Source organism: Cydia amplana, chromosome 4, assembly GCF_948474715.1.
Source record: "Cydia amplana chromosome 4, ilCydAmpl1.1, whole genome shotgun sequence".
Lineage (NCBI taxonomy): Eukaryota > Metazoa > Arthropoda > Insecta > Lepidoptera > Tortricidae > Cydia > Cydia amplana.
In genome coordinates, this window is record NC_086072.1 from 8,553,131 (window position 1) to 8,573,907 (window position 20,777).

The following is a 20,777-nucleotide window of genomic DNA, read 5'->3' on the forward strand; positions in this document are numbered from 1 at the left end:
TCACGAGCTCTTTCTATCCTAATAGGAGAAAAAAAGTGTCCTAAGGTTTTTATTTCCATTCCGTCACCATCTTTCATAGACTTTGTATGGCGGTCGCGGAATGGAAAGATCGAAAAATGTATGTAAATTTTGGGATACTTTTTTTCTCCTATTAGGATAGAAAGAGCTCGTGATTCTGAGTAGAAATAACATAAAAAATCCCAAATTTGAAAAAAAAGTGTAGGGGACAACTTAAAAAAAAAAACGCCCAAGTACTAATTCGGGTGTATTTATGCCGCACGTGCGAACAAAACATAGCTGGTTGTGACACTTGTGACCTACATAATTGTGAACGTATTTCAAAAAACACATAGAGTAAAAAAATAAGTTACTTAGTGATTTACTCACTATTTTGGAAATGGAGTTGCCTACATAACTATGTGGAATAAAATATAAATACATGTTTTGTACATTGTGTTCCTTTAAATTGGAAAATAAACACTTCAGACTCAGAGTACTGTTATATCCTACCAATGACTACAGGTCTACAGGGTTTAAAACCTTTCTCTCGGCTGTAATCCATATTACATTTATGTAACTTTTCGTGGTATTATTACTACTTACGATCTAAAGCATATATTATATCTGTTAGCAAATATTTTCATGACTATTCTTATGCTTACCATCCATATAAATATAACAAATCTTGTAAAAGTGTTTTTGTAGATTGCTTATAAATACACTGGTTGATTGTTATTGATGTTATTATATTTATGTTTAAACATATTGCAAGGTTTCTTTGATTTTGAATTTTTACTAATTTTACGTGACTAGTATCTCTTGATTAAATACAATAGTGATCTTACGCTAAGTATATTTATTATCAATTCCTCATCTCCCAGCGCTTCTACATTTCGTATGCGTGAGGGAGACAGACAGAGGCAGCTGTTCTGCCAACCAGATATCGCGACGGTAGGAGTTGAGGGGGTTAATATTTTTTCTTTAAATAGTGCTCTAATGGCCGCACGAAAAATCAAGCAAAGTTAGCTTACCAAATGGGTAAATATTGAGATAGAAAACATGCAACATTGGTGATCATGAGTGGGTAAGATAAGTGCTAATTTCAGGAGAGCTCCCCGATAGGCGCGTTCTGCAGCCACAAGTCGTGAATGAAGTTGTAGAGGTCATCGCTCACCGCCACCTGACGATTACAAACATGCGTGGTCAGTGACTTGCGTAATGTATATATAGAAAACTTATACAATATACCTATAATTCATGCAGTTATAGTGTCAAGTGATAACACATCAGAAGGCAGGTGCGCCTATAAAGATAAGTTAATCCGTTTTTTAGGGTTCCGTACCCAAAGGGTAAAAACGGGACCCTATTACTAAAACTCCGCTGTCCGTCCGTCTGTCACCAGGCTGTATCTCACGAACCGTGATAGCTAGACAGTTGAAATTTTCACAGATAATGTATTTCTGTTGCCGCTAGAACAACAAATACTAAAAACAGAATAAAATAAAGATTTAAGTGGGGCTCCCATACAACAAACGTGATTTTTGACCGAAGTTAAGCAACGTCGGGCGGGGTCAGTACTTGGATGGGTGACCGTTTTTTTTGCTTGCTTTTTTTTGTTGCTTGTTTTGCTCTATTTCTTGTTGATGGTGCGGAACCCTCCGTGCGCGAGTCCGACTCGCACTTGACCGGTTTTTTTCATTGACGTATATCTCAGGACTGGCCTTACGGGCAATAAGAATGGGGCATAAATAGGGCCAGTACCGCTATGACACCGCTACAACGCGATTGGTTGATGAGTTCGTATCACGCGCGCGATTGGTCGCAACTAGTTAGACTGCACGATTGGCTCGAATTCGTGAGTGACACCGCTGAACTAGTACCATTTTTAGTGCCCGTAAGGCCCGTCCTGAGTTTTTTTTATTATTTTATCTAATGACATTTTAAGTAAATCATTATATTCAATGCAGTACGCGAATTAACAGCGCCCTGTGTCGAGTTAACCTGTCTAACAATTATGGCGAATACTTTGCACTTCTCAGTCGATCCATTTTGTGTAAAAATAAGCTTTACCTTGTATGGGGTAGGGTTCAAATTCCGCTTGATGTCCTGTCTGAGCGTCCGCAGAGACGCCTGCACGCGCTGGCGTACCTCTGACAACGGCTTCGGCGGGTAGCAGACCCTGCCGTCTTTCCAGCACACCTGGAAACATAATATTTTATATTAATACATATTACAAACAACTAAATCCACAATCAGGTAGTGAAAGCCCACGGTAGAAATGTTTATAACCCAGTGACGGATTCTACATTTGTATGCGATAACGTGGAGGTGAAAGACACAGGTATCTGTTCTGGCAACCATATATAGGGTGGCTGAAATATTCGCGGCCTAAGCTAGATTTTTTTTTTAAATGCTACTTTTTCCCCGCCTCTTTGGCAGGTTAAATATTGCCGCCATTACTAACGATCATTAACGATTATTGATTAACATTTACTTTAATACCCTCTTTAAAAAAATCTAAGGCCGCGAACTTTTCAGACGCCCCTGGTATATATAATGTACATATGTATGCTGGTTCTGGTAGATTCTAGTTCGCTGATGTAACCCTTTTACCCTCCATTTGTTCAAATCCCGATAAGGGCATTTATTTTTGCGATGAGCACGTATATTTGCGCCCGAATTATGATTGTTTCCTATTTATTTAAGTTTTTATATATATTATTTATAACCGGACTAATCCCAATACGGGCCTAGTTTACCCTCTGGGTTGGAAGGTCAGATGGCAGTCGCTTTCGTAAAAACTAGTGCTCACGCCAATTCCTGGGATTAGTTGCCAAGCGGACCCCAGGCTCCCATGAGCCGTGGCAAAATGTCGGGAAAACGTGAGGAAGATGATGATGATTTACATTAGTGTCTAGAACCTACAACACAAGTTTTATTGAGCTTACAGGTAACGATTGTTGTAACAAAACTGCCCCATGATATTTATTTTTATTGCCAGTTTACTTTATAATACGTTTATCAATATCATATTTAAAAGTAGTAATGCAATCGCTCACTTAAAAAGGGAACTTTTATTTACGACGTTCATTTACATAATCATACCTACTGCAATAACCGTCAATAAAAAAACAAACTAAAAATACATTGGCTGCTTATCATTATGTTTACAATAGGTAATGAAGAAGATAATATATGTACCTATATAGGAAATTGTATATTACAATATGCAAATTATAAGTTCATTGCCTGAAAGATTGCAAGATAAGGAGACCTTGTTATAAGGAGACCTCACATATTTTTATCAAAGTTTATTACCACATGAGTAGATACTTTTTCTCGGTTTCGACATAAATTTGGAATGGAGTGAAGACTCCGCACTTCTAAATAGCGAGTTTATTTTACGAAATTTTGGAGCGCGTGGCCTTGATCAAGCCAAACACCTCACCAAATAACACCATGGGGGAGGGTCAAAAAGGAGCCACGCGTGATTTGTGCACAACCCCTAAGACAGTCGTTTAACAATAAAGTGTACCTGTAGCTTGGGCCCTGCCCCGCTGCCGGCGGCATCCTAGGTTAGGCTTTTAGGGTTCCGTACCCAAAGGGTAAAAACGGGACCCTATTACTAAGACTCCGCTGTCCGTCCGTCCGTCCGTCTGTCACCAAGCTGTATCTCACGAACCGTGATAGCTAGACAGTTGAAATTTTCACAGATGATGTATTTCTGTTGCCGCTATAACAACACATACTAATAAAAACAGAATAAAATAAAGATTTAAGTGGGGCTCCCATACAATAAACGTGATTTTTGACCGAAGTTAAGCAACGTCGGGCGGGGTCAGTACTTGGATGGGTGACCGTTTTTTTGCTTGTTTTGCTCTATTTTTTGTTGATGGTGCGGAACCCTCCGTGCGCGAGTCCGACTCGCACTTGGCCGGTTTTATTGTTTTGTAAGTGTTTTTATATTTTACTTTTATATTCATATTGTAAAAAACCCTAACTTAGAGAAGAGAAATAAATAAAGAGAATAATAAGTGTACCTTATAAAGGTGTTCGACTTTGCTCGGTATGACGTAGGCCCGTTTGGACTCCTGGAAGGGATGCCGGCAGAGCACCTTCTGTCCGACCGCGGGCGGCGGCTCCGAGGAGCGCTGGAGCAGGTCGATGAGCGCGTGCCCGTCCGCCCCGAACAGTCTGTATGCCTGTTGATCATACCATAGAGAAAAAAATACATAGAGTGCTCACTCCATACATAAGTTTTAGTACCAAAAAGACTATTAGCATCTAGCATCGAGTAGCGGAACTATCAGTACTGCTACTTGACAATAGATGTAGCACCGACCGGAAAGTCTTATGATGTTGAGATAAGACTTTCCGGTGGATGCTACATCTATTGTCAAGTAGCAGTACTGATAGTTCCGCTACTCGATGCTAGATGTAGACACTGAAATTAATAGTCTGAACTGCTGTATGGAGTGAGCACTCTATGTATTTTTTTCTCTATGATCATACAAAACTATTGTTCAACATTCTACTTTTGGTACAAGTTTTCTTTGTACGGTCATAGAGAAAAAAAGACATAAATAGATTGCTCACTCCATACATCAGTTTTGGTACCAAAAAGACTATTATTTTCAGTCAACATCTAGCATCGAGTAGCGGAATATCAGTACTGCTACTTGACAGTAGACGTAGCACCGACCGGAAAGTCTAATGCTCAACAACATAAGACTTTCCTGTCGGTGTCAAGACTGTGAAAATAATAGTCCTTTTGGTACCAAAACTGATGTATGGAATGAGCACTCTTGTCTTACTATATTTCTCTATGGTACGGTGTAGACCTACAATCTCATCGAGACGCCAATCGTTAGGGTGTCCAAATTGTATTTGAGGAGTGTCTTTTCAAAAGGGTTTATTTTTTTCTTAGCGGTACTTCTAGAAAGAACCTTGCTCAAGAAAACTTAAGGTCCAATTTAGAAATAGATTCCCAGAAAAAATAAACCCTTTTGAAAAGACACTCCTCATTTGTTGTAAGAATACTGAAACACACCCAACTTTTGTCAGTAGAAAAAGGCCCAAATTAAAATGTTCAATGGGAAGTGAACTATTCGCGCTTTTTTTCCGCCTTTTTCACTGAGAAGGTCGTTGTGCCAGTGTGTAGTTGGTAATGAGTGTTTGTTGTCAATGAAAAAGATAAACAGGTGCTCAATACTTCGAGAAAAGTTTGTGTGTGATGTGCATCTATTCTATATACAGTTAGCAGCAGAAGTTGCTAAACGGGTGAGGTGTTCAAAATGTTCTTTACACGACTTTATTGTTAAGAGAATAAGAGTGTGTCGAGGTAATTTTGAACACCACGCCCGCTTAGTAACTTTGGCTGCTGACTGTATACCTATTAAATAATCATGATTCAGCATGTAGATTAGTTAGATACCTACTAATAATAAATAAAATGAAGGGTTTCATGAGAAGGATACCTAAATCATTGTTTTACTTTTGTTATCTATTTAGCATCCTGTTAGATGATTCTCTATTTAACAGTTTGTGGATTCCAAGTGTCAATCGATAGTTGACCGGAATTCAAGGCAATTATGCATCGATCACGTCGAATTTGCCTAGTTCATATGAACTTTTTTAATATTGAAAAATGTTCATCAAATAAATACTCCCAGCTTGGCCATGAACTTAAGAGATAACGATTAAATATGGAATAATTTATCGGTTACAAGGTCTGACGTATGACGTCGGAGCGTATAGATTATTCAGGTCAAAGATACGCCTAACCAGTAGTTTCAAAATATTCGCAAGTGTAGATTTACAAATTGCGGATAAGTACTAGTCTAGATAATTCTTTAATGAGACTAGCAAAAAGCCTACAATCAATTAATACGTATGAATCAGGGATGTTGCGAACATCCGCATCCGCATCCGCAACCGCGGAACATCCGCATTATTTTCAACATCCGCATCCGCATCCGCATCCGCATAAAATCGATGCGGAGCTTATGCGGATGCGGATGTTGAACAAGTCGGTACAGGAACGTCTTAGCGGCGGCGTAAGTGCTAGGTAATTTCGTCATTACCTATAACGAAATCGTCTAGATCCAGAAAAGTCGGCGAAGTTACTGTTTATTAAATATAACGCACCTATATTCTTGCTCAAATACTAAACGTTTGGTTTTTTTAATAAAAAAAATACTAAAAATGTAATATTTGACGTTTTCTAAGTACCTAATCTTGACATCCGCATCCGCATCCGCATCCGCGGATGTGAGCCTTTAAAAATCCGCATCCGCATCCGCATCCGCGGATGTCAAAAAATCTGCATCCGCAACATCCCTGGTATGAATGTAATTGGCGTGAACGGCTTCGATTAAGTACCGTGCTAACGTGCTTATTTATTTAATCTGTGTGAAATTGCGCCAATAAAAAATATTCTAACCGTATACTTATTGAACTAAGCTATTCGCTCTGTAATAACTATACTACATTTTGATATCAGTCTGTTACAAAATTTATAGTGGAACCTTGATTGGATTAGTAAAATGCCCGAAATCTCGCATAACACAAGAAATGAGTAGATTACATACCTATAGCACAGCCTATAGTCGGTTATAGATTTGCAATAGTTCTATTATGTAAAGTTGACAAATGAGTAAATAATTAAATCTTAACAATACATATCCTCACTAAGTTACACAACAACCGCAAAAGGCAAAACAGTAACCTATCAAATGTCCTTCCTTGTCTTTGTAAGCTGTCGACCGCTGGTTGGATCGGTTACCATTACATCACCGTAGGGCGTAGGTATAGGTATACATATTAAGTAATACTAAAATGCATTTATGACTCAAGTATACATGAGTACAAGGTTAGAGTTAGGACCTATGAAACACCTATATAGTGACGTTTTCAAAGATTGATTCTAATATCTGAATGGCTAAAGGCCGATGACTCACGTTAGAACGGCCCGGAGTCGGGCCGAGGCATCTTCGTTTTCTATAGGCTGGTAGTCGCTAGTCAGGTCATGAAATGGCGGCGTTTTATGATATGCCCGATTTTACGATCTGCCGCCGTCATATAGAAAGCATCACATGCTCACGGGCGGGTCTCCTGACATAGAAAATGAAGCGTCGGTTGCCTCAGCCCGGACCGTTCTAGCGTGAGTCATCCTTAACCGTCGATTAAAAAGACAAAACAATTTATCCCAAAAGAGTGAGTGATAATGGACTAAGTAATCAGTTATATTTATAAAATAAAGATGTATTATGTGAAGTCACAATGAGTTCATGATCTTTATGTAGGTAGGTATGTCTTGTTTTCAGTGTATGTTTTCCGTAAATCGGTTTCATAGCCATTGTGCAACAATTTATCTATAGAAAACTACCTTATACATTTGCGTAGTTACAGGTAAATTCGTAGTTTACGTCGGAACCGCAAGAGCCGTTTTCCAAATCCCAAAAGGGTTTTGCTAGCTTAGTAGTACAGAATAATTAAATACAATAATTTACCTCTTTGTGACCTGGAATCGTAACTTTGCCTACATCTTGACTCAGCTTAATTCTTGGCTGACCATTGATTTCCACCAGTTTGTAGACGCATCCGAGTGCGGGCTGGCGTTGACAAGTCACTGTAAACAGAATTGACATCATCAATACGTATTATTTACATGATAAAATACCTGTACGAATTTTAGGACTGATTCTAAACTGGGTGTCAATAAATACTTTGTCTGATTCGAACATATACATCAAAAATGTGAAGAAAGTCTTCTCATAAACGAAGTTAACCTTACCCAAATGCGTTCCAATGCCGAAACAGTCGATTTTGTGACCTTGTTCATTCAAACTCAGTATAGTATCCTCATTTATGTCGTTAGAAGCTACGATAGTCAGTGTGGAAAACCATGGCAACTTGAGCACATCGCCGACCTTGGCAAACGTGTCCCGGGCTAGCACGGAGAGGTATGCCAAGTCCCCGCTGTCTATGCGGATACCGACCGCGCGGTACCCGCAATCGTTTAGCGCTAGTGCCACGGCACAAAAGTTTAGAAGTCCACTCCTGTTGAAGAACATATTAGCTCTAAAATACAATCAACTTCAACCCGATCCCGATATTTGACTAGTTGGTGCGGAGATTCTGTCTCAACCTTTTGAGCGCCAATGAGTTCTAATTGTTATAAAAATCCGTTTTTAGAAACTTTGCCACTTCGAGTCCCGAATAATATACATGTATAACTACGTAATAAATAAACTTTATTTAGTTTAATTAGGTATCATTTTTCTACGCATTTGCCCGTGAGATATCAGATTTATTTTAATCTTGTTAAATTATTTTTACTAAGGCACAATTATTTTTTTCATGTTTGTGAAACGGGCATGAACGCTTGAGTGACGCTCAAAAGGTTTTACTACCTACAGGGTGGAAATCATGTATTAAGTTAGCCCGGGTGGCAAACATTGACATCATATTTTATGACTTTACAGAGCGCCGTTGAATATATATATATGTGTGTTAAACTATCGTAAACTTCTTATCATGATCATTTGTGTAATAAAATTACGATATGTATCACATAAGAGTGTCATGCAAATCGGATGGAAACCCAGTTATATTTAAACTTAATCCGGATTTTATATGAAAGACTACCTATTGGTTATGTTAGGGCTTGTACCTATACACTGACTCGACATATGCATTCAGCGATATGCCAAAAGCCCTGTTCTGACGATTATTTATATTTCATGCGGAAATCAATTCAGTGTAATCACGCCCTTAGGAGTCATCAATAAAAATGAAACCCAAATAATGTACTATAAACCGTAATGTAACTAAAAATGTTAAGTATAAAATTCGCGTGATACTTAAATAAATGTATTAAATTTATTAATAAACTGACCGTCTAACATGAGTTGCGTTCTCTTGAAGTCGAGCAAAATTTATGAGTCGCGCGCGAGAACCCAACTCATGTTAGGTTAGCAGGTCTGATCAGTCACCTTTTGTAGTCGATATAGGTCGAGAAACATGTTTTGAACCATTTCGAGCTTTTTAATCACGAGCAATTGCGTCGTTACCGCCAGTCATTGGAGGGTAAAATTTATAAAAATAGCAAAAGCTATATCGAAACGGTTTAAAGCATAATTTCGAGTTATATTCCGCTTCAAACGTGAGTTAGGTACCTATTATATATTAAATCAAAACTTGTGTAGATAACCCCTTACTGAATATTCGACGCATGCATTCTCTTAACACCTTCGGCACGCTGAAAGTACAATTGTGGGAAAAGCGTTAAAATTTTCTTAAAGCTTCGCCACAAAACATATCACCTATTTTATTAAGTATATGTGATTTCAATTTAAGTACATGCCACGTTTCGCCGGATGAAAAAAACACATTTTTATCTTTAATATTTAAACTAAGAATAATGCTGTCAATGTGTCCACCCGTTATCCTAACGAGATGCCCTTAACCTATTCCAAAACTACATCAGCATACATTACTTACCTAAAATAGCTAACTTATAATTTAACTTTACTTCATCTACTTATTGTTAAATACTTTGTAACTAAAAATCTATTAAATAACTGCTATAACTGCCAATGAACTAAAAATAAACGCTTCTAATATAAATGTGTGTCAGATGAAATACCAGAATATCTACATGCAATAATAAAAGTCGATTACTGTGAACGTGTGCATACCCCTATACAATGCAACTGTGCCCAATGACTACAACTGCCCTAGTGTTATCTCTGGACCAATACGTCACACTGAAGCAAAATGTAAAGTCCTCGTCGGTGTTCTCTATATTTACATTCGGTTTGAACATGAAGCGCCGTCCATATACGCTTCACTGAAAAAGCGAAATAATACTCGTAACTACGGCTCGGATTGTAAGTAGAGTCGATGAGCTGGGAGACCCGTGATGTTAGGTGTGCTTTGGTCCGTTTCGGCCGCGTACGAAACCAGTTGCGATCGATTATACATATTACGTCATCGCACTGAACGAATTGCGACCGTAAATTTCCCCTAAAGAATTCTTATCGACACAGTATGGCTAGCACAGAAGCAGCGCGACAGTATCAACCCGTCTTTTTTAACTGTATAAAAAGGGACGCATAATCTATCTCTCAGGCGAGATACCTTTTGTCGCGGCTCTCCTGTTTAAGTACCTATCTAAAATACCAATTAATTTACTACATTAACTACACAGTTTACGCAATAAGGATCCATTATTTCATAAACTGTGTTTTAGAACTAAGTAGGTAAGCAGATTCTTAAATGGAAAAAGTCTTCAATCGCAACTAGTTACGAACCTCCGGTTTCGTACGCAGTCGAAACGCTTGAGTCGCCCCGTGTGTGTCATGCCCAACCCGATGAGTAGGTAAATGTAAAATGAATGTGGCGAATCCTGGCCCCAGACCGGTATAAACAACATAGGTAATACAACTTATAGGTATTATAAGACCACAAAACTTATATAAAATCATGACAGAACGAACAATGAAAAACAAAAATTACAAGTTTAATATGAGACACCAAATGTCAATATGGGTTGACTTATTGCATCTTTACCTCAGTGTGCGTTCGACCGTGCTATATCCATATGTACTATGTGAGTTTTGTATTCTAGAACCATTGGATCCACAGTTGCTATTGTATCCAGAATGCCCATTCATATGCTGCCTGTGTCGTGAGGGTAAGCCTTGAAAGTTATACCTCTTGACATCATACGTATCCACTAAAGCCAGAAATCCTGACGGAAAGGCAAGGGCATAGGATATGAGCGCGGCTAGTTCACCGTCGCTCGCCTCTTCTGTGGACACGTCCATGATTGGTGAGACGCGTTTGCGCCATTCCGTGGCGAGATCTAGCAGATTGCACTGTTTATCTGTCTCTGCGTGACGCAGTACAACTGAGGAGACGTCGGATAGAGTGCTGAATGACGTCACGAATGAGTGGGCGTGCGTCCCTTTCACGGGGATGTTAAACATCTTGCCAGCCAGCACGTTGCTAGTTCCGTCAAAACCACCTGAAAATAACGATAATGTTATTTTGATCTTGTATAAATAGTACTGTCAATACGTACTTGCGAGTGCTTTCTTGATATTTAGATATTCGAGTGACGTATCTAATGGTTCAGTTATTCTGTTTATTTAGAGTGTAGGTAGTTTCTGTTGCGAAGCTAGATCATTCGATTTTGTCTGTGACTCTGGCGTTTTACCTACTCGAAGCTACATTATATTCATAACTCCTCTCCTCGGCTTCGCACGGGTTACACAAAATCTTAACAAATTATACACCTAAACCTTCCTCAAGAATCACTCAATTGATTGGTGACAACTGCATGAAAATCCATTCAGTAGTTTTTGAGTTTATCGCGAACATACAGTCAGACGCGGCGGGGGACTTAGTTTTATAAGGTGCAGTGATGAGTCTTCAAACTCAACATACCTACTACAGTCACTACAGAGATAGTATAATTTACTGCAAATGCTGTAAACATTAGATAGTTTATCTTTAAGATTGTTGCATGTCAACCGCGGCTCAGCTCACAGTTATGTTCGTGTTTGAACTTTAATTAATCATTGCGAAAACATGAAACTTAGTGCCTTACCTTAAAATTCCTAAAGAAAAACTGTTAAAGTCGATTAAAGTTTGACATGAGTAATACGAAAAGTGTTCTTGCCCTTGAAACTTGCATGATTAAAAAGATTAACAGTTGCGAAGTCTATTCGATATTTGAGGCTTCTTCGAACCAAAGAGGGGTAGATATCGCACAAGGTGGCCCGCGCGGTGCCAGGCACCGTCCGCCGACGGTGCGGAAACACGCTAATATAATCAATAATATGTATAATAAAGCAAGTTAATCTATGCTATTATACACCTAACAATCTCCTTTGAAAATGGTAGCTTTTCGTTTAATTTCCGATAGTGCTCATCACAATTACGTTCAATGTACCTAAGTCATTATTAGTAATATTCATGTACTTTATTCATAATGATAGCCGGGCATTTTAACAATGAAACTGACATTCCGCTTCTGCTCGGCCGTTAGCTAAGTACCAACACAACACAGTGGACTTTTGTCAGAAGTTATCTATAGATTCTATCGTCTATGATATGATGGTCGCGCACCGTTAGCGACACCCGTACGCTTGTTCACCACAAATTAGGAATAAAAAGGAAGTGATTTACTGACCGATATATGCATATTTAGAAGCGGATAGGCCTCCGTCGGGGCCTTGCGCTCTTCTTAGTCCGAATTCTAGTAAAGAAACGTTTTTCCCGGCCACCATCCGATACCGAGCGGCGTTTGTCGCCATCAAGCTGAAAATATACAAAATTATCAACTGAGTTTTTACATTTTTCTAAATACCACAAAGTAGGAAGGTGCTCAACTAGGTACACAGACGCCTTGGTCAAAACGACGAAATGGGCAAAAAATCGTTGAAGGATGACAACGTTGGATCGTTCGTTGCAGAGATCCTTGGGGTAGGTCAAAAATGTAATATGTAGGTATGTAAATTCACAACATTCGTCCTAATCTGTCTGACCAGTCTAGTCTATTTACAAATATTACAAGTGAGTTATTGAAAATGGCGAAAGTCATGACCCAGGACTAGGGGCCAAACTGATTGCGCCCCTGTTTACTCACAGCCACTCTCACAGCATAATTACCCGTCTACTACGCATCTCCACTAAGCAGTTAGGTACAAAATATTGGCACTTTACTATCTATTGTCTGTCTAGACTTCTAGAGTGAAGATGAAGAGAGAATATATCTATATTTTTTATGTAACTCCTACTGTCTCCTCCATACGTCGAAATAAATAATGTAATTGTCTGCCTATACCTAGTAGAAATAAATGTATACCTACTGCTGGCATGAAATTATCCATTTATCAAATTTTCATAGAGAGTTTCACTTCAAGTACCTACTTGTAAAACCATTACTTTAAAAATGAAAGAAAATCGTATAGTTCATGGCGCCTTTTAGGCGTAGATATTTTACGCAAATAACTTTATTCTTTTGAATAAATGGGTTTGCTAGCGATATCAATTACAAAAGGTGTAGGTATCTTTTATTTCCAAAAAATAAGGAAAGCTACTGGAGATTAATATCCTGTTGTGACATGCATCAACCAAATCCGCCCCTAACGTAGTTATGGCCAGTAGGTATAGTTTAACTTTCGGTTAATAAACATCACTGTATGACTTTGTGTGCTAAAAGTACCTAAGTACTAGATAATAAGATACCTACATATTCAACACCGCTCTACGGTATTTGCACGACGTCCATAAAACAAAAGTTGATTGCAAACTGACAATACCTACCCAGACAATGAGATTTTTTTGCTCACTGTTGATTTAGAATGGTTAAGTTAGTCTGAGAAAATGCCTATAGGTTCTTGATAAATATTATTATGTACTTAACTAACAAGAATGGTTCTGCAGTTGTAATTATAAGTAGAAAAAATACAAATAAGTAATTAAAAAAATTACATGCACCATTCATTAGTAATTATGTATTTGTGGTATATATTTAAATTATATTCTGATTAAAATATAATTTGTGCGGTTTCAGTTCTCATTAGGGACCTCTTCTCTTCTAACACAACATAGGTACTAAAATATAGAAAGAACCTAGTTAGGTTAGGTATTGGGTTACCTGTTCCAGCTAACTCTACTTACTCTACTCAGCCTATTCCACTCTATTGATATTTGCTCTATGTCCTAGAAATTGGTTCATAGCTATTCAAAACTTCAAATGACTTATTGGTACGATACATGTTGCTCTCTTGTTATGTACCTACGACACTAGTGATTTATATCAAGCTATGCAACTCTGCCTTCTAGCCTCAAGCTAGCTTTGATTAAATGAATTAACCCATAAATTATGTAAATAAATATGAATCTGAATAGGTATAAGGTATAATAGGAGTCGGTGCGATATTAGTACCGCTACGTGAATGGCGTTAAAGCGAGGGTGTGCCTCACTCCCTTGATTTCAAGCCCGTCTGGAAGGAATACTGCGTGCTGGATGTCAGGAAAGGGCCCAAGGAACAGGGGTTTTGGAGAATTCATTATAGTACTGACTGCGCTATGCAAAAACAACTAAAATCTTTTCAAGGACAGATAAAACGTCTAATAACAGTACTATAAGATATGATGATGTGATTAGATAAATACAGACGTTTATATATCCTCATCATCTCATCTACTAGTCGATTAGTAGATGGGATGTAAACCATGACGTCCATAACTAGGACTTTGTATTTAAAGTGACTTAAGTGCATGGATGGGTATTCCGAATGTATTTCGCCCGAATAATTAGATAACCTACTTGAATAAAAATTGTTTTTGTTTCTGGAACTCCTCTTGAAAAGAGTTATAAGGGTTGTCAAATAGGATCTCGGTCTCATTTGAATTCGGGACATTTGCTAAGATGAGAGGGTGTTACAGACGATGCCATGGTTTTTTTCTCCGACCTACATTAAATGCGGAAAAACGGACGTTAAAACCTAAGTACCTACCCACACTTGTTATTAATCCAAGAGTTGGAGTGCCTACTCCGATCTCTGTAATTAATGTAATTATCTAACCTAACCAAGCCTGACAACTGATAAAAAGTGTCAGTCGCAACCCTAATACGACTAGGTATTCATAATATAATTAATATACAATGTAGGCTTTGTTGATAACAGATTGTTTGTATCCTAGGAATTCAGCATCCGCTCCGCTCTCCATATATAGGATACAAGTCATATATTATGCAGGCCAAACAGGTTGTTTTTTCAACACTAACCATATTTTGTGAGGTGAATATTTAGGTCATACTGAGTAACTATTACTATGGGACCAACCCCAAAAACAAGAAAAATATTAGGTATTTCATGCATATTGGCTGATTTTGGTAGGATTTTTATGTGGGAACCATTATTTCGCGGTTGCGGAATTTGGCCCACAGTCAAACATTGTCAGTATGATATATACCTACTATAATCGTCTCGCGAAATTTGCCGAAGGGTTGAAAAAACACCCGGTACATTATCAGGCATGAAGCATTTGCAGGCAACTAAGGTACATATAATTATCACACTAAAACTCAAGCCTTTTTTTAAATATATGTAAGGTATAGTAACCAAGATAAGTGGCAAACAAGAAGACATGCCCATGCTCAAAAGTGGGCAACAAGAAACTGATATGATGATGATGATTGACAAGTCTCATTGACACTGGTTTGTCCTCAAGTTGTACCTACCTTCAATCGTCCTATAGTTGATAAAAAAACATGTTCATAAGTACCTATAACTTTGTAATGGATTTTAAGACAGTCTTAGTTGAATAAATTACTTACCTTGCAAAGTTAACCAGGGTTAATAAGGTCGTCTCCAACAACTGGGTAATAATTAGAGGTCCTTCAACTCTTAATAGGGGCACTCTGCAAAATAAGATACAATTAAAAAAAATAATAACTAAAAATCCCTTAACAAGTAAAGTAAACAGCACTTTAATAAAAATTAGTGATGCGCTCGGATGGCCGATTAGTCGGCCGACTAGTCGGCTAGTCGGCTAAGTTCATAAATTTCATAATCGTCAATTTCCGATAAAGATTACATTCGTATGGCAACTGCAGTAGCTTTTTTCAAGTTTGGATGCATTAGAAAAACATTTTTTTTGCTCCTTGCGTCGTCGCACTTTCAATATCAACTGAAAGGTGTTCTGGGCTACTGCTACGATACACCCACATAATTACCTACACATGAATTTATTATGAACAGAAGCTCATTTTTAGGGTTCCGTAGCCAAATGGCAAAAAACGGAACCCTTATAGATTCGTCATGTCTGTCTGTCTGTCTGTCCGTCTGTCCGTCTGTCTGTCCGTCCGTATGTCACAGCCACTTTTCTCCGAAACTATAAGAACTATACTGTTGAAACTTGGTAAGTAGATGTATTCTGTGAACCGCATTAAGATTTTCACACAAAAATAGAAAAAAAACAATAAATTTTTGGGGTTCCCCATACTTCGAACTGAATCTCAAAAATTTTTTTTTCATCAAACCCATACGTGTGGGGTATCTATGGATAGGTCTTCAAAAATGATATTGAGGTTTCTAATATAATTTTTTTTTAAACTGAATAGTTTGCGCGAGAGACACTTCCAAAGTGGTAAAATGTGTGTCCCCCCCCCCTGTAACTTCTAAAATAAGAGAATGATAAAACTAAAAAAAATATATGATGTACATTACCATGTAAACTTCCACCGAAAATTGGTTTGAACGAGATCTAGTAAGTAGTTTTTTTTTATACGTCATAAATCGCCTAAATACGGAACCCTTCACGGGCGAGTCCGACTCGCACTTGGCCACTTTTTTACCCTAAATACGTATTTGAATAAAATGGGCATGTAACATTAGATTAATATTGGCTTCTTATTTTATTTATGTCCTGTTTTCTATAATTAATAATAGGCCGACTCACAGACAAGACATCCTCTAGACTGAGCATAGTAACGCTACTCCCTCTGCCACTTATACGGTAGTTTTACTCCATCTTCGAGTCAATCCCGTGCCGTGATTGGTCCGTGTCTTTGAACGGACCAATCACGGCACGGGATTCGCTCACCCTGTCCCCCCCGCACCCCCGTATTTTTGGCAGCATCGGTTTCATGAAATAATTGCTCTAAACTCAGTCTAGAGGATTCCTAGTCTATGAGGCCGACTAATCGGCCATTTTTGCCGTCTAGTCGCCGACTACAAATGTGGCCGGATAGTCGGCGACTAGTCGGTACATCCCTAATAAAAATATTTTGGAATTTTTATGTTTTGGTGTGAAAATATTAATAATTAGGAATAGAATTATAAATATTAAGTACCTAGACATTTCTAAACCCTATAAGTAGTAGTAAGTAGTTAGTGTAAAAACCTCTGTTTAAGCTATTAAGTCACAATAAAATTAAATCACCTATTAAATTTAATAAAAGAAAAAAGCAACAAAAGTACATTAAATTTGATTTACACAACAAATAATTTTCTTTCAGTACAAACCTGGGGAAAACTACAGATCCTTCTTCAATAGCACTCAGCTTGATATCCTTGCATGTTAGATCCCTCAAATATGCATAAAACTCTGGCTCAATATTCTCAGGAAGAGTCGCCATCAAATATTCAATATCTGCAAAAAATATATTTTTCTACATACAAACAAAAATGTATAATTAATATAACAAATTTTGGTCAAAACAGCTACTGTAATATAGGGTTTTTTTTTCAAATTCATACATCTCTGTTATTAATAAGTAAAAAAATAAATTAAAAAAAAAAACATAAGTGTATTCTAAATACTAACCTGACTGAAAAATTAATCTTAGTTTGGGGTCTAGTTAACAAAATTTAAATTATTAGGTCCTGTTTCTGGAAATACATACACCTTGGTAAATATCTCCAATGAACAAGGTGTTCAAATATATCTCAACATGCACTCTAAAACCTTGAGAATATATCAAGCTATTTAGTAATTGGCACCTTGATGTTCCAATGTCTGTGACTTTATAGACTTGGGACTTATACTAAAACATATTGGACATTACAAGTTAAAAAACTAAAACATACTTACCACTATCAGAATAATGAAAATTCTCCAAAAACTTGAGACACTCCTCTAGTCCAGCAAATATGGTAAATTCTCCTTGGAATGGATTGTTGCGGAAAAATAAATCAAATACTGCCACATCATTTATTTTGTCGGACTTCCAGTAAGCATAGGCCATGGTGATTTGGTAAAGATCTAGAACAAGAACAATACTTTTTTGTAATTAAATTATGCTAATAATATCATAGTATATTAATTATGGTAATGAAATATTGATCACATAAAAAAGTAAGAAATTTGGTACCAACAGTATCAAATTTTCATAACTCTCATTACATCTCTAGTGTAGCCAGTGTATCAAACAGGTAATGTATGATATCAGAGGCACATCTTATTAATAAATTTGCTATGGTATTAGTTAATATCGCAATTAACCATACCGCAACGGGTCAAAAAGATTGATGCCGGAGTGAAAGTGTTAACAAATGTCTGGCTGGTTACAAGCTAACTCAAAAAATTAAATTCACTTTCAAAAGTACCTACACAATGAAGAAACAACCTTGTAAGATGTAGTAAGTAATTCATTATTTATTTATTTAACATTGAAACACAAAGTCATTCATCAAACGAAACCCCCCAAACATGCTTGACATACTTTGTATAAATTTAAACCTGTAAAAAATATTAATTAATTAGCATTTTCACTAACATCTTAAATACTACACAAAGAAAATTCAACTCAACATCATTATGTTGAGTTGAATTATGCCAAATAAAATTTTAATTAAATACCATTGTATTTAATTAAAATTTTATTTGGCATAGGTAACTCATTCTATTTATAAAGGGTAACTCATTCGCTCTTTTCAATTTCTCTGATTTGTGATATGACGTTTAATAAGATTTAACTTTAATAATGTATGCTTTATACCTATTACTTAGATTGTTTAATTAGTTGCCTTTATTAAGAAAATTATTGCACCACATAACATTTTACTTTAACATTAATTTTATTTTAACATGTAAGTACCTACTTATTTCACTACTTAAGGGCTTTGATATCAAAATTAATTATTTTTATTGAGTAACTAAATCACCTCTCTGAAGATATTCTTAGCATCACTTGAAATTATGAATATACTTACCTATAAACTACATTTCTTAAACACTTAATGTACCATGTACTGGCAAAACAATTAAAATTGTAATAGTATTTCAATATATTTCATATTTATGAAATATCATGTTCTACAATCACATCTACAAAAGTATTTAGAAATCTTACCTGAGAGAGAATAAACAAATTTCATCAATGTAATAGATGAAAATAATAGAACGTAATAGATTAAATAGATGCTAAAATAAATAAATTGTAATGTTCGCTGTAAATAACAACATTCTTTCTAACCTAGATAGATTAACAAAACTCCCGTTATTGTGTTTATTTATAAAGTATATGAAGAAAGTTATAGTCCATAGAAACTTTAATCATTCACATTTAAAATTCGCTCCAATTTAATGTTTATTTAACTTACCAGTAAGTAAAGGTTGGACGATCCCATTCTGTCGTGCCATTCTTCTATTATTGGCCAATTCGACACTACTCATTTTCGTTACAACTTGCAAATGAAGAAGATTAAATTAAACCGCTCAGGCACGTGAGGAATGTAAGATATCTGTCGTGCAACTAAAAAAAATAATTTCATCGTGATCAACCGCCTGTGCTTATCAGCCAGCGCGCCAAACACTATTTGACGGAAAATATACGCATGCGCATTCATTTTCTATTGACTACAACATGAGTCGTTTTTAAGAATTTTGTTTTCTTGGAACATGTTTCCCAAAGTGTCGACAGCGGAAAACTAAAAAAATATTATCAAAATCAAGAGATTTTCTACTGACCGATTTACTAAAACAAAATTTGAATTCGATTAAACAACGTTAAATGTTATGTGACCAATTTAAATAATAAAAATCATCACTATACCTTTCAATAAATTCCCAAGACAAAAACAGCAAAGCGTTTAAAAAAACGTCTCACGACTCTGACGTCACCGATATGGAGTTTGGAGGTCGTTTGAAAGGTCACTGTTGTCACAATTTCACAAACTTCCTATGACTGCTAATATGTACTATACTACTGAACTGACTGACTGAGTCTAGACTCTAGAGCACTTTAGAGGCTACTTGACTTGCACACTAGTGAATAAATTACTATTTTATAATTACATATAGCCTTTGCGGAATGAGAAGAGTCGTGGAATGTATTGGTTCCCATACATTTCACGACTCTTCTCTTTCCGCACAGACTAACTAATATAATTTGACCAAAGCTACATAATGTTAATATATTTTAATTTCATTGAAACCTTTAGGAACCTAGTACATTGCTTCCATGAAGGACACATGATTGTATCATCGCACCGGCTGTAGGATGTCGTAGCTTATTTATTTTATCAAATAGGCCAAGTAGGAAATTTCTTGTTGCCGCTGAAGTAGTAGTGGTAGTAGGTAGGTAGGTAGGTAAAATTGTGGAGTTATTTGATAACTAACATTATTTTTTAGCTACCTTCAATAGGTCACTTAGGTTCTTAAATATAAAACACTAAAATTGTTTGTATTTTATTTTTATTTTTCGTTGCTTAAAATATTGTAAAATCTTACTATTTAAATTAATCATAGTTTCACAGATTATTCATGGACGTACTTTCCTACACGTATAAACTGCGTTTTTTGCCTTGGCTCACAAGTATATAAAATCAACAGCAAAGCAATAAACAAATGCATATTTAATTATATTCATTCACACATTAGCTAGGTGACATAATGTGGGGGGACCATTTTTGTACGGGTTTATTCATGGTTTATTTGACTAGGTAGTTTAAGGTACTAGGACACTAGGTAGGTATTTTTTTATATATACGATCTGCTAACACAGGTAAGAAAATAAACTATGACAGGGGTAAATTGTTACTTAACATCTGAATGTAACATTAAATTCAGGTGTAGGTATTTAATCTGAAACTACCTATTTATGGAAATAACTGACACAGCATCAGTATAATACAGTAACAAAAAAAACATAGGAAAAAAATATGTAAGTAGGTCCATACTTTAGGTATTTTCCTATAAAGTTATTATCTTCTTCAATTCTGAGATTCTAAATGCCAAAATGTACAACT

At 36.6% G+C, this 20,777-nt stretch overlaps 1 protein-coding gene across 2 annotated transcripts; it reads right to left on the reverse strand.

Annotated features, from left to right (window-relative positions):
- Positions 1-527: 527 nt before the first annotated feature.
- LOC134663183 (nicotinate phosphoribosyltransferase) lies at positions 528-19,358 on the reverse strand. 2 transcript variants are annotated; one of them, XM_063519558.1, is made up of 11 exons: positions 19,131-19,358; positions 17,620-17,790; positions 17,052-17,178; positions 15,362-15,445; positions 12,203-12,330; positions 10,720-11,032; positions 7,796-8,061; positions 7,512-7,630; positions 4,041-4,202; positions 2,071-2,199; positions 528-1,180 (listed from the first exon to the last, which is right to left on the reverse strand). In XM_063519558.1, the coding sequence occupies exons 1-11, from the start codon at positions 19,201-19,203 to the stop codon at positions 1,103-1,105; spliced, it is 1,650 nt and encodes a 549-aa protein (XP_063375628.1). In that variant the 5' UTR covers positions 19,204-19,358; the 3' UTR covers positions 528-1,102. The 2 variants fall into 2 exon arrangements, with proteins under 2 accessions (XP_063375628.1, XP_063375627.1); XM_063519557.1 differs by having other exon boundaries at positions 10,576-11,032.
- Between the last annotated feature and the right edge of the window lie 1,419 nt (positions 19,359-20,777).

Excerpts from the sequence above, each read along its gene's own strand:
- LOC134663183 (XM_063519557.1), bottom strand. The coding sequence starts at position 19,203 with ATGAGTAGTGTCGAATTGGCCAATAATAGAAGAATGGCACGACAGAAT. Across the intron at positions 4,203-7,511 it reads CGATTCCAGGTCACAAAGAG|GCATACAGACTGTTCGGGGC; the intron begins GTAAATTATTGT and ends TATGATCAACAG. Across the intron at positions 2,200-4,040 it reads AAGTCGAACACCTTTATAAG|GTGTGCTGGAAAGACGGCAG; the intron begins GTACACTTATTA and ends TTATGTTTCCAG.